Source organism: Camelus bactrianus, chromosome 9 (genome assembly GCF_048773025.1).
Source record: "Camelus bactrianus isolate YW-2024 breed Bactrian camel chromosome 9, ASM4877302v1, whole genome shotgun sequence".
NCBI classification, from domain to species: Eukaryota; Metazoa; Chordata; class Mammalia; order Artiodactyla; family Camelidae; genus Camelus; species Camelus bactrianus.
The window spans coordinates 27,464,935-27,478,516 of NC_133547.1; the positions used below are offsets into that span (position 1 = coordinate 27,464,935).

At 35.3% G+C, this 13,582-nt stretch overlaps 1 protein-coding gene across 5 annotated transcripts in view; it reads right to left on the bottom strand.

Moving 5' to 3' along the window:
• The window catches only part of GLMN (glomulin, FKBP associated protein), a 48,821-nt gene that overhangs the window by 17,353 nt on the left and 17,886 nt on the right, over positions 1 to 13,582 (bottom strand). For all 5 annotated transcript variants that reach the window (XR_012509088.1, XR_012509090.1, XR_012509087.1 and 2 more), the window contains exons 12-16: positions 13,135 to 13,176; positions 12,971 to 13,044; positions 10,649 to 10,733; positions 7,692 to 7,801; positions 6,909 to 6,972 (exon numbers count right to left, since the gene is read on the bottom strand). Coding sequence is in view for 1 of the 5 variants with exons in the window: in XM_074369945.1 (XP_074226046.1) it covers positions 6,909 to 6,972; positions 7,692 to 7,801; positions 10,649 to 10,733; positions 12,971 to 13,044; positions 13,135 to 13,176 (375 nt within the window). In the remaining 4 variants the exon portion in view is untranslated. The remainder of the gene's footprint in view (positions 1 to 6,908; positions 6,973 to 7,691; positions 7,802 to 10,648; positions 10,734 to 12,970; positions 13,045 to 13,134; positions 13,177 to 13,582) is intronic.

Here is a 13,582-nt window from a genome sequence, read left to right on the forward strand (position 1 = left end):
ACAGTGACTAGTCATGCTTAGCTCTGTACTCTGAAAAACAAGTTTCAAGAGTTTGGCTACTCAGCAAACTTTTAAAATTGACAATTTTCACCATCTTTATAATATATTTATAATATCTAGAGGGATTTCCTTGGATACCAAAACTTTCCAAAATAAAATACACTGACTTCAAACAACTTTGGTAGTGCTTCTGACAATTTAAAAAGATAACTGCCCACACCTCGGCTGTCACTTGTCATTCCTATAAAACATTTTCTACTTTAAGTTTTAATGACCTACAGTGTTTGCAATTCAGTAAATACAGCTAACCTTTAGATGTGTGTAAGTTTAAGTTAAACAATACAATGTCATATTGTTTTGCAAATACCAGATACCAACTTAAAAGTGTTGCACAATTTATAATAGGCCTCATCAAGAAGCATCATAGCCTTTGCACCCACATTGTACAAAATAGATCTGATAAAACATTGTTACCATTAGAACGTACTTTTAAATAAACTGATAGCATTATATCCATATATGCTGGAAAAATAATTCTTCCAGACCCGTGAGCCATTTTCTCATTTGCCAAATAATATGCAGTTATATATGCTGATATGTTTCTTTTTAACTTCTACAAAGACCAACAGAATGTTGGTAACTTCCATCTTTCAGAACATCAGGGGGCCTCATTCAGCATATTGTTTTTAGGTGTCTTTAATTATTTAAAGGTTTTAAGGTTTCATTAAAACTTGCCAAACTCTCATTTTCATTGGGAATTTACTTTTCATAAAACTATTATTTTAAATAATCTTAGCTTTAAAATCTTAACTTTATTTTCTTTTTTTTAAGAATGTGGCTCAAATTAAGTCAAGAGTTTACTAATTACAGAGTCAATATTTTTCTGAACACTGTCACTATTTAGTTTCAGATCAGTAGTTCAATGTGAACATGTTTCTGTATTTTACTTATTTTTCTCTTAAAAAAAAAGAATCTGAGTTCAGTGTATACATGCTAGTTTTACAGTTGTGATGAATTTGGAAAAAAATGTATGCTCCCTGATGAAGTTCATTTTGAAAATAGATTAAAATAATTTGACTGTAAAACTTGACAATTTTACTGACAGTAGGTACAATTCATTTCCCAACTAACCACATACTACGTTACTATAAAAGTAAACTGTACAGTGTTACAGCCCTTCTGCTCTGGTTATGGTCAGACTGACCATTAAATACATCGAGATGTTGGTAAACAATATACCATACATCTTATTCCTAGCCAATTTGTCATATCCCCTCCACTTTCAAACACTGTTCTTGGCAGTTGACTGCAAAATTTGCTGCAATATCCATAACTCTTAATCTGTGCAAGCAACCTGATATTTTCAATTACATTCCATTTCATTAAACTGATTTAATGTCTCACCAATATCCTTGGTCATGACCAGCGATTTGAAGAACACTGCTCTAAATTATATACCTGAGGAGAGAAGTGCTGAGTTGAAGTATTCTTCAGCTTCCCTGGATAATGCCAGACTGCTCTCCAAAAGAGATACCCAATCTGTCTGATCACTGTTCTGTATTCTCACCTGTGCTACCACCTGTTTAAACCTTTGCTGTAGTGATAGGTGTGAGACGGTACCTCACTGCAGTTACAAGTTAACACTTCCATAAACACTACTGATACTGGGAATCTTGTCTTGGGGTTACTGGCCATTTGGGTTTCATCTTCTGTGACCTGCCTGGACAGTATCTGTCCTTTACCTATTTTTTCTGATTTGTGGCCTTTTTCTTCTTGCTTTTGTAGTTGTTTTTTATACTAACTATTGGATGGAGGAAGGAAGATTTTTTTTCTCCCTTTGTGGCTTTTTCAGTTTGTACACATTTTCTTTTCCTTGAATAGGTTTTTGTTTTCATGTTACTAGGTTTATCAATCTGTTCGTTGGTGGTTAGTGTTTTTTTACTTACAAAACCTTTTTCCACCCTTAGGTCACAGGGGTATTCTCATATAATGTGTTCTAAAAATTTCCTAGTTCCCTTTCAACTTTAAGTCTTTAATCTGTTTGGAATTTTGTTTTGTGTATTATGTGAGCTAGGCATCAAATTCCACCCACACACACAAACCATTCCCACACACATACTGCTACATGTTTTCCTAAGTATCTCATATTTTAGTTGCAATTATAATAAAAATATTTTCTGGTTGACTAAGAGTCTTGATCATAATTATACACTTAATGTATCAAATGCTTTTTTTCCGTAATTATTGAGATGAACAAATATTTCCTCTACTTTAATCTATGAATTCATTATCTTGCATTAACGGAATAAACTCAACTTAGTCCTATGACTTAAAATTTTTTTGCTAGATCTGGCTTGGTATTATTAGTACCTATATTCATAAATGAGATTAGCCTTAACTTTACTTCAGGATACTATTCTAGTCTGTTTTGGTATTAAGGTGATATCTCACTGAATAGTTATAGCATTGGCTACAAATATTCTTTATCCAGTCTTTGGAACACTTTATATAAGACTTGAATATATGTGTCTTAAAAGTATGGTAAAATTATCCGTCCTTGTGATTTCTCTTAGAAGACTGTAGCAGTTGTGTTAGGTTATCTTTTAACAAATTCCATTTCATTGAAGTTTCCAAATTACTGTTAACGTTTTCATATAATTTTCTTCTTGTTTTTCAATCTGTGCTGTATTTATACTTATACTTCCTTTTTAATTAATAACATATTGTATCTTCATGCATTTTTCAAGTCGATCTTGCCAGAAATTCATTAATAATTTTATATTCTTCTCTGATGAAAGCATTTAAATTTGGAAAGTTTTCTCTAGGCGTCACTTTAGCTACATCTCACCAGTCTTACTATATAGCATTTCATTATCCTTCTGTTCTAAATAGTTGATATGATCTTTTATTATAAACAAACATCACATAAAATAGATTTTATTTATAATTCATAATATTTTAATAAAGGTTCTCAAACTTCACTATGCTACTTAAAAACATAGATTTCTGTACTTTACTCAGAGGCTTTGAGTAGATTTGGGGCTGAACCCAGAAATTTGCATTTACATATATATAAATATACATAAATAAATATATTTTAAATATATAAAATACCTAGTGATTTTGAGTAGGATCATATGTTAAGAAACAGTGATCTAGAATGCCAAGGAAGAACTGAATTTTTAATTAAAAACTTTAAAAATTAATTTAAAATTTAAGTAGTTATGTGTTGCTACTGTCTACTGTGTTGGACAATGCAAATCTAGGAGATCTTTATTAAGAACGTAGTTCTTAATGCCAATAATTTAATACACAGCCCATAATCTAAAACTTACAAGGTAATAAAAATGTGCCAAAATTAGGCTAAAGAAAACTTGTTGCACATTCTGTTCAGCATAATTCCATAAATTTTTCATATGGTGAAAACAGTAACATTATTAGAAGCATGTAAGAGTGAAGAAGCTGTGGAAACAAGAATATTTTCTGTCTTACATTAAGGTTACTCGATCTTTAAAAAAAACCCTACAAAGAAAGTCATCTTACCATTTATCTTCAGTATCTAAAAAAAGTAACAAGATTTTTTAAAATAGTTAAAAGGATAAAAATTTGAAATGTTCACAAATGCTTACTTTTAATTTTATACCCGAGTAACTCACTGCTGGAGTAGTTCTGAAGTCTTTTCAGTTCTAGAGCCTAACTGTGCATTTCAACACTTGCAGCCTACCTCACAGAAGGATTAGGCAGTCTTACACCACAGTGACACTGACTGCCAGAATAGACAGGAGCCTTGCAAAGGATACAGTCAACCATGATAATGAGGAAATAAAAAGGAAATGAGTAAGACCCAGTTTTCCCCTTTCTCCTAATTTGTAAATGAGTTATTTACGAAGTCATATTGTAGAACTTCTGCCGTTTGTAATATTAAGGAGCATGCATAGCCTGACGTCATCTGGCTCTGCAGATAACACACAAGGGATATATTTTAATCTTGGAGAAAGAAACAATTTAAATAGAACCAGAAAGGTGGATTATATAGAACTATATGTATATGTATATATGCCAGATATTTATTGGTTTTTCCTAAACAAAAAAACACAAGGATACATTACATAATTCAGTTTTTTAAAATTCCTGGTACGAACTCATGGCCTTTACAATCTCACATTGTTTCCCTTGTCCCTGTTTCATTTTACATATTAAAATCACAAACTATTTTGGAAAAAGAACATGTAAGCAGGTGGACATGAAAGGACATGAGTAGACTGGACAGAGGATGAGGGATAAAATTATGGGCTGTGTATTAGAATAAGTGAATGTAATTCAATAATTAATACTCATTTAGATACCTGCCAAATGATACAGAATACTAGGTCTAAAAACTAAGTTGGCTTTACCAGGACAGATGGAGGGTCAAGAAGTTACATAAAACTGAAGTGTGGGAGAAGGAGCCTGTAACTTATGCAGATAAAGAGGCATGAGATGGTCAGGTAAGAAGGGAAATGATTTGTGAAAAGAGTAAGTCAGTTGACAGTAACCAAAAATAGCAGGAAAAGAAATAGATGATCATTCAATTATGAATCACTTTGTTTTGTATTTTAATAATTCTGTTCTTATTTAATTTTTCTATACACCTTTATGATTACTTTTCAAAAGTTTTTTATCTGACTAGTTACCATCTCAGCACACTTAACTGGTCAAAACTAGGTACTGGTAGGAGTCCTGAATAAAACTACCTACAGTTCACCACTAGAGTATCATTTTGTTTCCCCTTAAAGTTTCTTAAAATTCAGAAGCTGTCATTTTTTGATTAACCACAGCAGACAGATCGGCCTTTCATTTATATATGTGACCTATTGTGATTGCACTTGGGAGAAATGCTTCCATGATGAGCAAGCTTCCTCAAAAGTGTCAAGGTGCCATCTTGTACTGATTTTTTGCTCATTTCCTTGGTATGATAATTCTTACAGTAACTTGCATAGCAATACTCTGGAATATTTGATCTCTAAGAAAAATTTTTAAAAAACCATTAAATAAGAAAGCAATCTTACAAAGCTGGTTATATCCTTTTCTTCACCATATAATGTTCAAGTCAAATAAATGCGAGGCATTGTGGATATCACAGTGGACATGGCATAATGCTAATCTGCTCCGTCCTTCCTCTGTAGGCAGAGGCCCATCAAATAAATCTATCACTCTTAATCAAGAAGATTCTTTTTCTTTCTGTCAAGCAAGTCAGATCATCTTTAGATATGGTCTCTTCCTGATGTAAGTAAACACTCATACCATACACCCTAAGGACACCTTCCTGAAGCCTCAGGGCTTCCACTGCTGCTGAATTTAGAAACTCCGCTGGAAAGGAGTCAAGATTTAGTTTGTGATTCAAAGGTTCTGGTCACAGCCTGGGGTCATAGCTACCTCTACCACTTAAGTAGGTATATGTATTTGTGCAAGTCAAAGATCCTTCCTGGGCCTACATTATCTATGAAAAATAAAAACTAAAGAGTACTTATAGCATTGTGAAGAATAAATAAATGATAGCATCTGGCAAGAACAGAGATTGCCACTGGCAGGGGAAGTGATGGGTGTGGAGTGATGAGGTCAGAGTTAATGGAAGGAAAACAGGGGACTTCTTGTGATGATAGTAATATTCTATATTTGATAAGGATTTGGATAACAGATCTATGCATTTGTTAAAACTCACTGAATGTACAGTTAAAAATTGTGCATTTCATTTTATGTAAACTTTAACTGAAAGAAAAACTACAGATACACAGCTCTTCTTTATTCGTGGGAAAGGATGCTTATATCTGCAGTTTAGCTTGAAATGCATTAAGAAATAAGAGACTGATAGATAGAGTAGAGAGATAGATACATGATAAAGGTGGAGTAAAATGTTAATGGTAGAATGGTGGTGATGGGTAAATCAGTAATCACTGTAAAATTCTTTCAACTTGGCTGTATGTTTGAAAAATTTTATAAAATGTTAGGGGAAAACACCACCCTAGTACAGAGTTTGCACTAGTCAATGATAGGAAATAACTATTTGGGGCTCAAGAAGGATGAACAGGAGGTCAAGTCACCAAATCTAACAGATCAGTCAAGAAGGAAGGAAGCTGCTACTTTTCTTAAACTTTTCATCCCAAATCATGACTTACTTATTTTTAAAAAAAAAAAACTCTTTGGCATTCTTAAATAAAAATCAGTTACTTTCATTTTTTTTATTACTTTCTAAAAAAGAAATTAACAACACTTGTGATTCAGGTAGCCAGCGTTAATAGAGGTGACACACATACAGAAAGCAAGTATGAGAATGGAGTAGGCAGGAAGAAGATGAAAAGCAAATGATTTTACTGTATGACAGACCTCCCTCAAACAGTTTTCTGTGTATTGAATACTTACAGTGATGCACTGTTGTGTTTTTTTTTTAAACTCAACTTCCTATGCATTATTCAAAAGGTGCTATTACCAGGGTCAGGTTTAGTACTGAATATGCTTGAATTTGTCATGTCTGATGAGGGGATATCAAATTATCAGATGATTTTATTTTATATAGCTCAGATTTAAATCACGAGCTATAGGTAGAGGTAAGTGAACAGGGTGCCCAAATACATGTTGAGTTCCAAAAGGTTATCTCAGGACCTGCGACTGACCTACTGCAGTGCAGCAAGGTTGAACAATGCTTACGGCAAGAGAGCAGAGGTACAACAGGGAAAAGAAAGGGAAGTGGATGTGGGGTGGGAAGGGCTCCTGGGAATTAACTGCAGGTTTAAGAATAATCATTGGCACTTCTCACAACTTTGTAGCTGGGTAAAATATTAACTACTGGCTTAAGTAAGTATTGATAAGAAAATATAAAACATACCTTATGCATTCTAGACAATAGTTTGTTTTTCAAAATTTTCACTTACTTGATTGTCATTTTCATTATCTTTGATAACCAAATACCTCAATAAATTTAATGAGGCCATTATCCTGTTAATTAAAAATATATAATTTGTTACTTACAGTATAATTTTATATAATCAACAATTTCAGTACATAAAAGGTAAGTTAAAACCTTAGGTATATTTTTACAATTATGTTTACCATTAGAAACTTTTCCCTTTAACATTTCACCACACTTCTTATCCATTTAACGTTAACTTATCACTCTTCTCAAGTTCATCAAATACAACTGTGAAAATTACTATTCTTTTTTCTCCAAGGGCAACCTGTTATCTTTAATATCTCTTGCTTCCTGAATTTTAAGATTCCTTTTATAAATGCTCACAACTGTTTCTCAACATCCATTATAGTATACCGTAAGTAAAATTACATGTTCTATATGGAAGAAAAAATGATGTATGTCCTGGAGAACAAAACAATAAAACCCAAATACATAAGCCTTTTATAAGTTATATACATGAAATTCTTAGTTTTCAGTCACCAGTGCTATTGTTCCAAATCCCCATGGGCTAGACTGGAATGCTGGGTACCTTCAAAGTACAAAACCATACTGTTAGTCAGACTTCTGGAAAGAAGACTTTTTTTGTTTTTACTTAATACCTAATTACTTAAATATGAAAATCCTTATGTAATTTTATGAGTTAACCATAGATTATAAAATCACAGGAAAATACATTTTATTTTGATAAGGGATTTCACATTTTATTCTGAATTTACTGTGTGAACCTTAGCAACAGTCACCTCACCTATCTGAGTTTTGCAGTAGATCTGTTTCAGCACCCTCTGGGAGAAGGAGCACCAGATCTAGAAGGGAAATCAGCTGTGGTCCTGTGAACCATTTGTTGTCATGTGTTCTCTGAAAAGCAAAATGAAAATTGGGAAACATTTTAAATAATAGGCTGATAAATTCCTGTTTTTCTAATACCCTGTAACTATTAAAATAAACCATTACACATTTAAAATACACATCTTAAAACTTTAATTTCCATTTCTTCATTCACTATTTCCAGACACCTAGAACAAACTCTGCCAGTCTGAGCGCATCGGTGCACTTTTTCTCTCTGTATGTGGAGTCACTGAGTATTCCCAACAGACTTCAGTTTCCATTCATATTTCAGAAGTGTGCAGCAAAACAAAAAGGAATCATTATCAGCTCAAAGAATTAATACAATTTAAATCTCCAGTTAACAAATTTCAAAATCAGGTATTAAAGAGTAAAAATGGGGGATAAATATACAGGCATATCTCAGTTCACTGCACTTCACTTTATTGCATTTTACAGATACACAGATACTGCATTTTTTACATATTGTGGGTTCATGGCAACCCTGTGTTTAGCAAGTCTGTCAGCACCACTTTTCTAGCAGCATTTGCTCACTTTGTGTCTCTGTATCACATTTTGGTAAATCTCAAAAAACTTTCAAACTTCCATTATTATATATTTGTTATTGTGATCTGTGATCTTTGATGTTACTACTGCAACTGTTTTGGGGTGCCACGAACCATGCCCATATAAGACTACAAACTTAATTGAAGTTGTGTGTGTTCTGGCTGCTCCAGTGACAGGCCATTCCCTGGTCTCTCTGCCTCTCCTCAGGCCTCCCTATCCCTTGCGACACAATACTGAAATTAGGCAATTAATAACCCTACAGTGACCTCTAAGTGTTCAAGTGAAAGGAAGAGTTGCACGTCTCTCGCTTTAAATCAAAAGCTAGAAAAGATTAAGCTTAGAGAGGAAGGCATGTCAAAGGCTGAGCCAAGGCCTTTGGCAAAGGCCTCTTGTGCCAAACAGCTAAGCCAAGTTGCGAACACAAAGGAAAACTCCTGAAGAAAAGCGAAAGTGCTACCCCAGTGAACACACAAAGGGTAAGACAGTGAAACAGCCTTACTGCTGGGGTGGAAAAAGCTTGTCTGGATGGATCAAACCAGCCACAACATTCTCTTAAGCCCAAACGTAATTAATCCAGAGCGAGGTCCTAACTCTCTTCAGTTCTATGAAGGCTAAGAGAGGAAGCTGCAGAAGAAAAGTCTGAAGCCAGCAGAGGTTGGTTCATGAGGTTTAAGGAAAGAAGTCTCCCCAGAACATAAATGTCCAAGATAAAGCAGCAGGTGCTAATGCTGACGCTGCGGCGAGTTACCCAGAAGACCTAGCTAAGACAGGTAAGGAGGGTGGCTACACTAAAGAGAGCTTTTCAGTGCAGATGGAAACAGGCTCATGTTGAAAGGAGATACCACCTAGGACTTTCATAGCTGGAGAGAAGTCACTGCCTTCAACGTTTCAAAGGACAGGACAGGCTGGCTCTCAAGAGCAGTAACACAGCTTGACGATGAAGCCAGTGCTCACTTAGTGTTCTGAACATCCTGGGGCTCTTCAGAATTACGCTAGATCTACTCTGCCTGTGCTACAAATGTAACAACAAAGCCCTGAGGACAGCACATCTCCTCATGACGTGGTATTTTAACCCCACTGTTGAGATCCACTGCTCCGAAAAAAGACTCCTTTCAAAACACTAACTGCTCACTGGCAACGCACCTCATCCCCCAAGAGCACTAATGGAGCTGGATGATGAGATTAACGTTGTTTTCGCGCCTGTTCACACAGCATCCGTTCCGCAGCCCGCGGGGCAAGGAGTAATTCTGACTTTAAAGTCTTATTCTTTAAGAAATACATTTTACAAGGCTATAGTTGCCGTAGACAGTGATTCTTCTAGTGGATCTGGGCAGAATAAACTGAAAACATTCCAGAAAGGATTCACCATTCTAGATGCCATCAAAGAACATTCATGATTCAGAGGAAAAGGTCAGAATATCAACATTCACGGGTCTTTGGAAGAAGTTGATTCCAACCCTCATGGATGACTTAGAGAGGGTCAAGACTTCAGTGGAGAAAGTAACTGTAAATGTGGTGGAAAGTGCAAGAGAACTAGAATTATAAGTGGAGCCTGAAGATGTGACTGAACTGCTGCCACCTCATGGTCAAACCTGAATGGATGAGGAACTGGTTCTTACGGATGAGCAAAGAGAGTGGGATTCCTGAGATGGAACCTACTCCTGGTGAAGATGCTGAAATGACAACAAAAGCCTTAGAATGTTATATAAACTTAGTTGATAAAGCAGTGGCAGGGTTTGAGAGGACTGACTCCAATTATGAAAGAAGTTCTGCTGTGGGTAAAATACTGTCATACAGCATTGCGTGCTGCAGAGATTGTTCACTACAGGAAGAGGCGACTGATGTAGCCAACTTCACTGCTGTCTGACTCTAGGAAACAGCCCGTCACCCAGACCTTTAGTCACCACCCTCATCAGTAAGCAGCCACTGACATCGAGTCAAGACTCTGCGCCAGAAAAAAGATGGCAACTTGCTGAGGCTCTAATGATACTAAGCATTTTTTAGAAATAAGTATTTTAAGATTAAGGTATGTACATTGTTTTTTTAGACATAATGCTGTTGTGCATGTAATAAACTACAGTACAGTGTAATTAATTTTGATATGCACTGGGAAATCAAAAAATTTATGACTTGCTTTATTGCAGTTTTTGCTTTATTGTGGTGGTCTGGAACCAAACCTGCAATATCTCCGAGGTGTGCCCGTACACAAATATTAGAGATAGAAAAAGACCACGGGGCAAAAATCTACATAAGAATAAATGTATCCTACAAAGTAAAATAAACTGATAATTGACACCTTGGTTATGCTCTTACCTTTAATGACACATCAATTTGATTTTTGATATTTTGAATAATAAAGGCCTCCACACCTGAGTGATTACTTGTATTCAGTAAGCACCTTAAAAGCAAAAGTACATTTGAAATTATCCTGGACTGCACTGTAATTAAAATGATGAAAGTTTTACAAATTCAGATGGGCCATGTGTTATTTCTAGGAACACAAAAACCAGAGAGGACAATTAGCAAGGTGATCAACTAACTGCAAAGATCACCTATTATGGTTATTGCCCTCACTAGCTGCAAATTCTATTGTTCTTTTAACTGAAATATAGTCAGTTATAATATGTCAATTTCTGGGGTGGAGGGTGGGAAGGGATAGACTGGGATTTCAAAATTGTAGAATAGACTACACTGTATAGCACAGGGAAATATACACAAAATGTTATGATAACTCACAGAGAAAAAAATGTGACAATGAGTGTGTATATGTCCATGAATAACTGAAAAATTGTGCTGAACACTGGAATTTGAAACAACATTGTAAAATGATTATAAATCAATAAAAAATGTTAAAAAAAATAATATGTCAATTTCTGGTGTACAGCATAATGTTTCAGTCATACATATACATACATCGTTTTCATACTCTTTTTCACTATAAGTGACTACAAGATATTGAATATAGTTCCCTGTGCTATACAGAAGAAATTTGTTTTTTATCTATTTTATATATATAGCAGTTAACATTAGCACTTCTCAAACTCCCAATATATCCCTCCCCAAGACTTTCCCACCAGTAACCATATCATAGGTTTGTTTACTATGCCTGTGAGTCTGTTTCTGTTTTGTAGATAAGGTCATTAGTGTCTTCTTTTTTCTTTCCTTTTTTTTTTTAAGATTCCACATATGAGTGATATCATGTGGTATTTTTCTTTCTCTGACTTACTTCACTTAGAATGACTATCTCCAGATCCATCCACATTGCTGCAGATGGCATTATTTTATTCTTTTTTATGGCTGAGTGGTATTCCATTATATAAATATACCACAGCTTCTTTATCCAGTCACCTGTTAGACTGCTTCCATGTCTTGGCTATTGTAAATAGTGCTATGAACATTGGGGTGCATGTATCTGTTCAAATTAGAGTTCCCTCTGGATATATCCCCAGGAGTGGGACTGCTGGATCGTATGGTAAGTCTATTTTTATTTTTTTGTTTTCCATAATGGCTACATTATGGCTATTTTATTTTCCATAATGGCTACATTCCCAGCAACAATGTAGGAGGGTTCCCTTTTCTCCACTCCCTCTTTAGCGGCAAATTCTATTTTAATTGAATCTTTCCAATAAGAAATTTCTATAAAGCCAAATTTGAATCTTTTTATGCACGTAGTTGCAATGCTTTCACATGGGAAGAATGGGCACTAGTATAGTATCCTAAAAACTAAAAGTACTCCCAGTGAAAGTAGACTAGTCTGGTTAGACTAACTTAATTACAACGAAAGTAAACAATCGATTAGCTTAAGAAAAAGGCAGAGTTTTTTCGTAGGGAAACAAAATAGGTAGATGAGAATAGGAAGCTGGTAGGAGACCTAAGCATCAAACTGCGATTTCATAAACCTGCCCTGACTCTGGCAGTAGAAAAGAAGACAGGAGCAGGAGTTAGTACTGGCCAGTCCCAAAACAGACTTCTCAGCACGTAAACACTGCCCCAGTTTGGTTTTAACTGAGATTTATATATAGCTGACAGCACAATAAGGTCCACAGGCCAAATCCCGCTGCTGCCTGCTGTTTTACTGGAACACACGCACCCCTCCACCAAGACAAAGCTGAGCGGCCGCGGCAGACGCCACATGGCCTGCACGCCCATGCCTGCTTACAGCCCTCTGCAGAGAGTGTGCCAACCCTGAACTCGGAGAGCGGCTGGAATCTACCCCCTCAAACAGCACTATGAAGGAGCTCCCCTGTTAAGTTCAAGTGGACACTCTGCCCAGAGTTGTAATTCCAGCGCCATTAATTTCAACTGTGAATAACAGAGGTTACTGACGTATCTAAAGTTCTAGCAGGAGCCCCAGCAGTCTCAGCTCAATCTCTTAAGTCTGTTTTAATTTTGGAGAACTTCAGTTAATCAAATTGAAATACGTATTATTATTTATGTAATATATATTGATACATGTATCCATAATTTTTGATTAGCTTTTCCCTACCCACCACAGATAAGAGAATTTATTATAATATGGCTTCCAGCCAGAGTGGAATTACATGTAAAATACACCAAAATACAATAACCTAGAATAATTAATGGCATTAATTTGGTTTTTAACCAACTTTGCAATTAACCATTCTCAATACATACCTAAATAATGTATATTTGCCTTGTGATTCCAACTTGTTAATATACAACTGAAGCACAGCTAAACCCTTTTTTCTCTAAAATGGAACAAATAATATTGTTACATAAACTAAAGATTAAATTGTTTATTAAAACTTATTATCATTCAGTCCCAAACATGTACATACCAGTGTCTCAGTGGGGCAGAGTGTCATTATTTTGACTAAGCCCTGGAAATTTAAAAAAAATTAATTCAAATGTTAATAGATTATATTTACTACAAGGACTATATTATTGGTGGATACTCTAAAAATGCAGAGAAGTGCGGGTAGGAGATTTTAAAATGAAGGAAGCTTTTCCCTGAGCCTTCCATTCCACTTCTAGGTCTACAGGAAGCTAAATACAACCCATTTTGTAAGTGACCCTGAGCTGGGTGGTATGAAGTGTAAATCTACAAGTGAAGGGTAATTTTCAGTTACGTCTACAGAGTGGCAAAAAAATGAAATCGAACATGCTGAAATGTAACCCCATTGATCTAAAATAATCAGGCTTAATATACTAACAAAAACCATATTTTTTCATTTAAAAAGTGGAAAAACAAGTTTCTACACAGACATCTGAGGACCTACTTGGCTA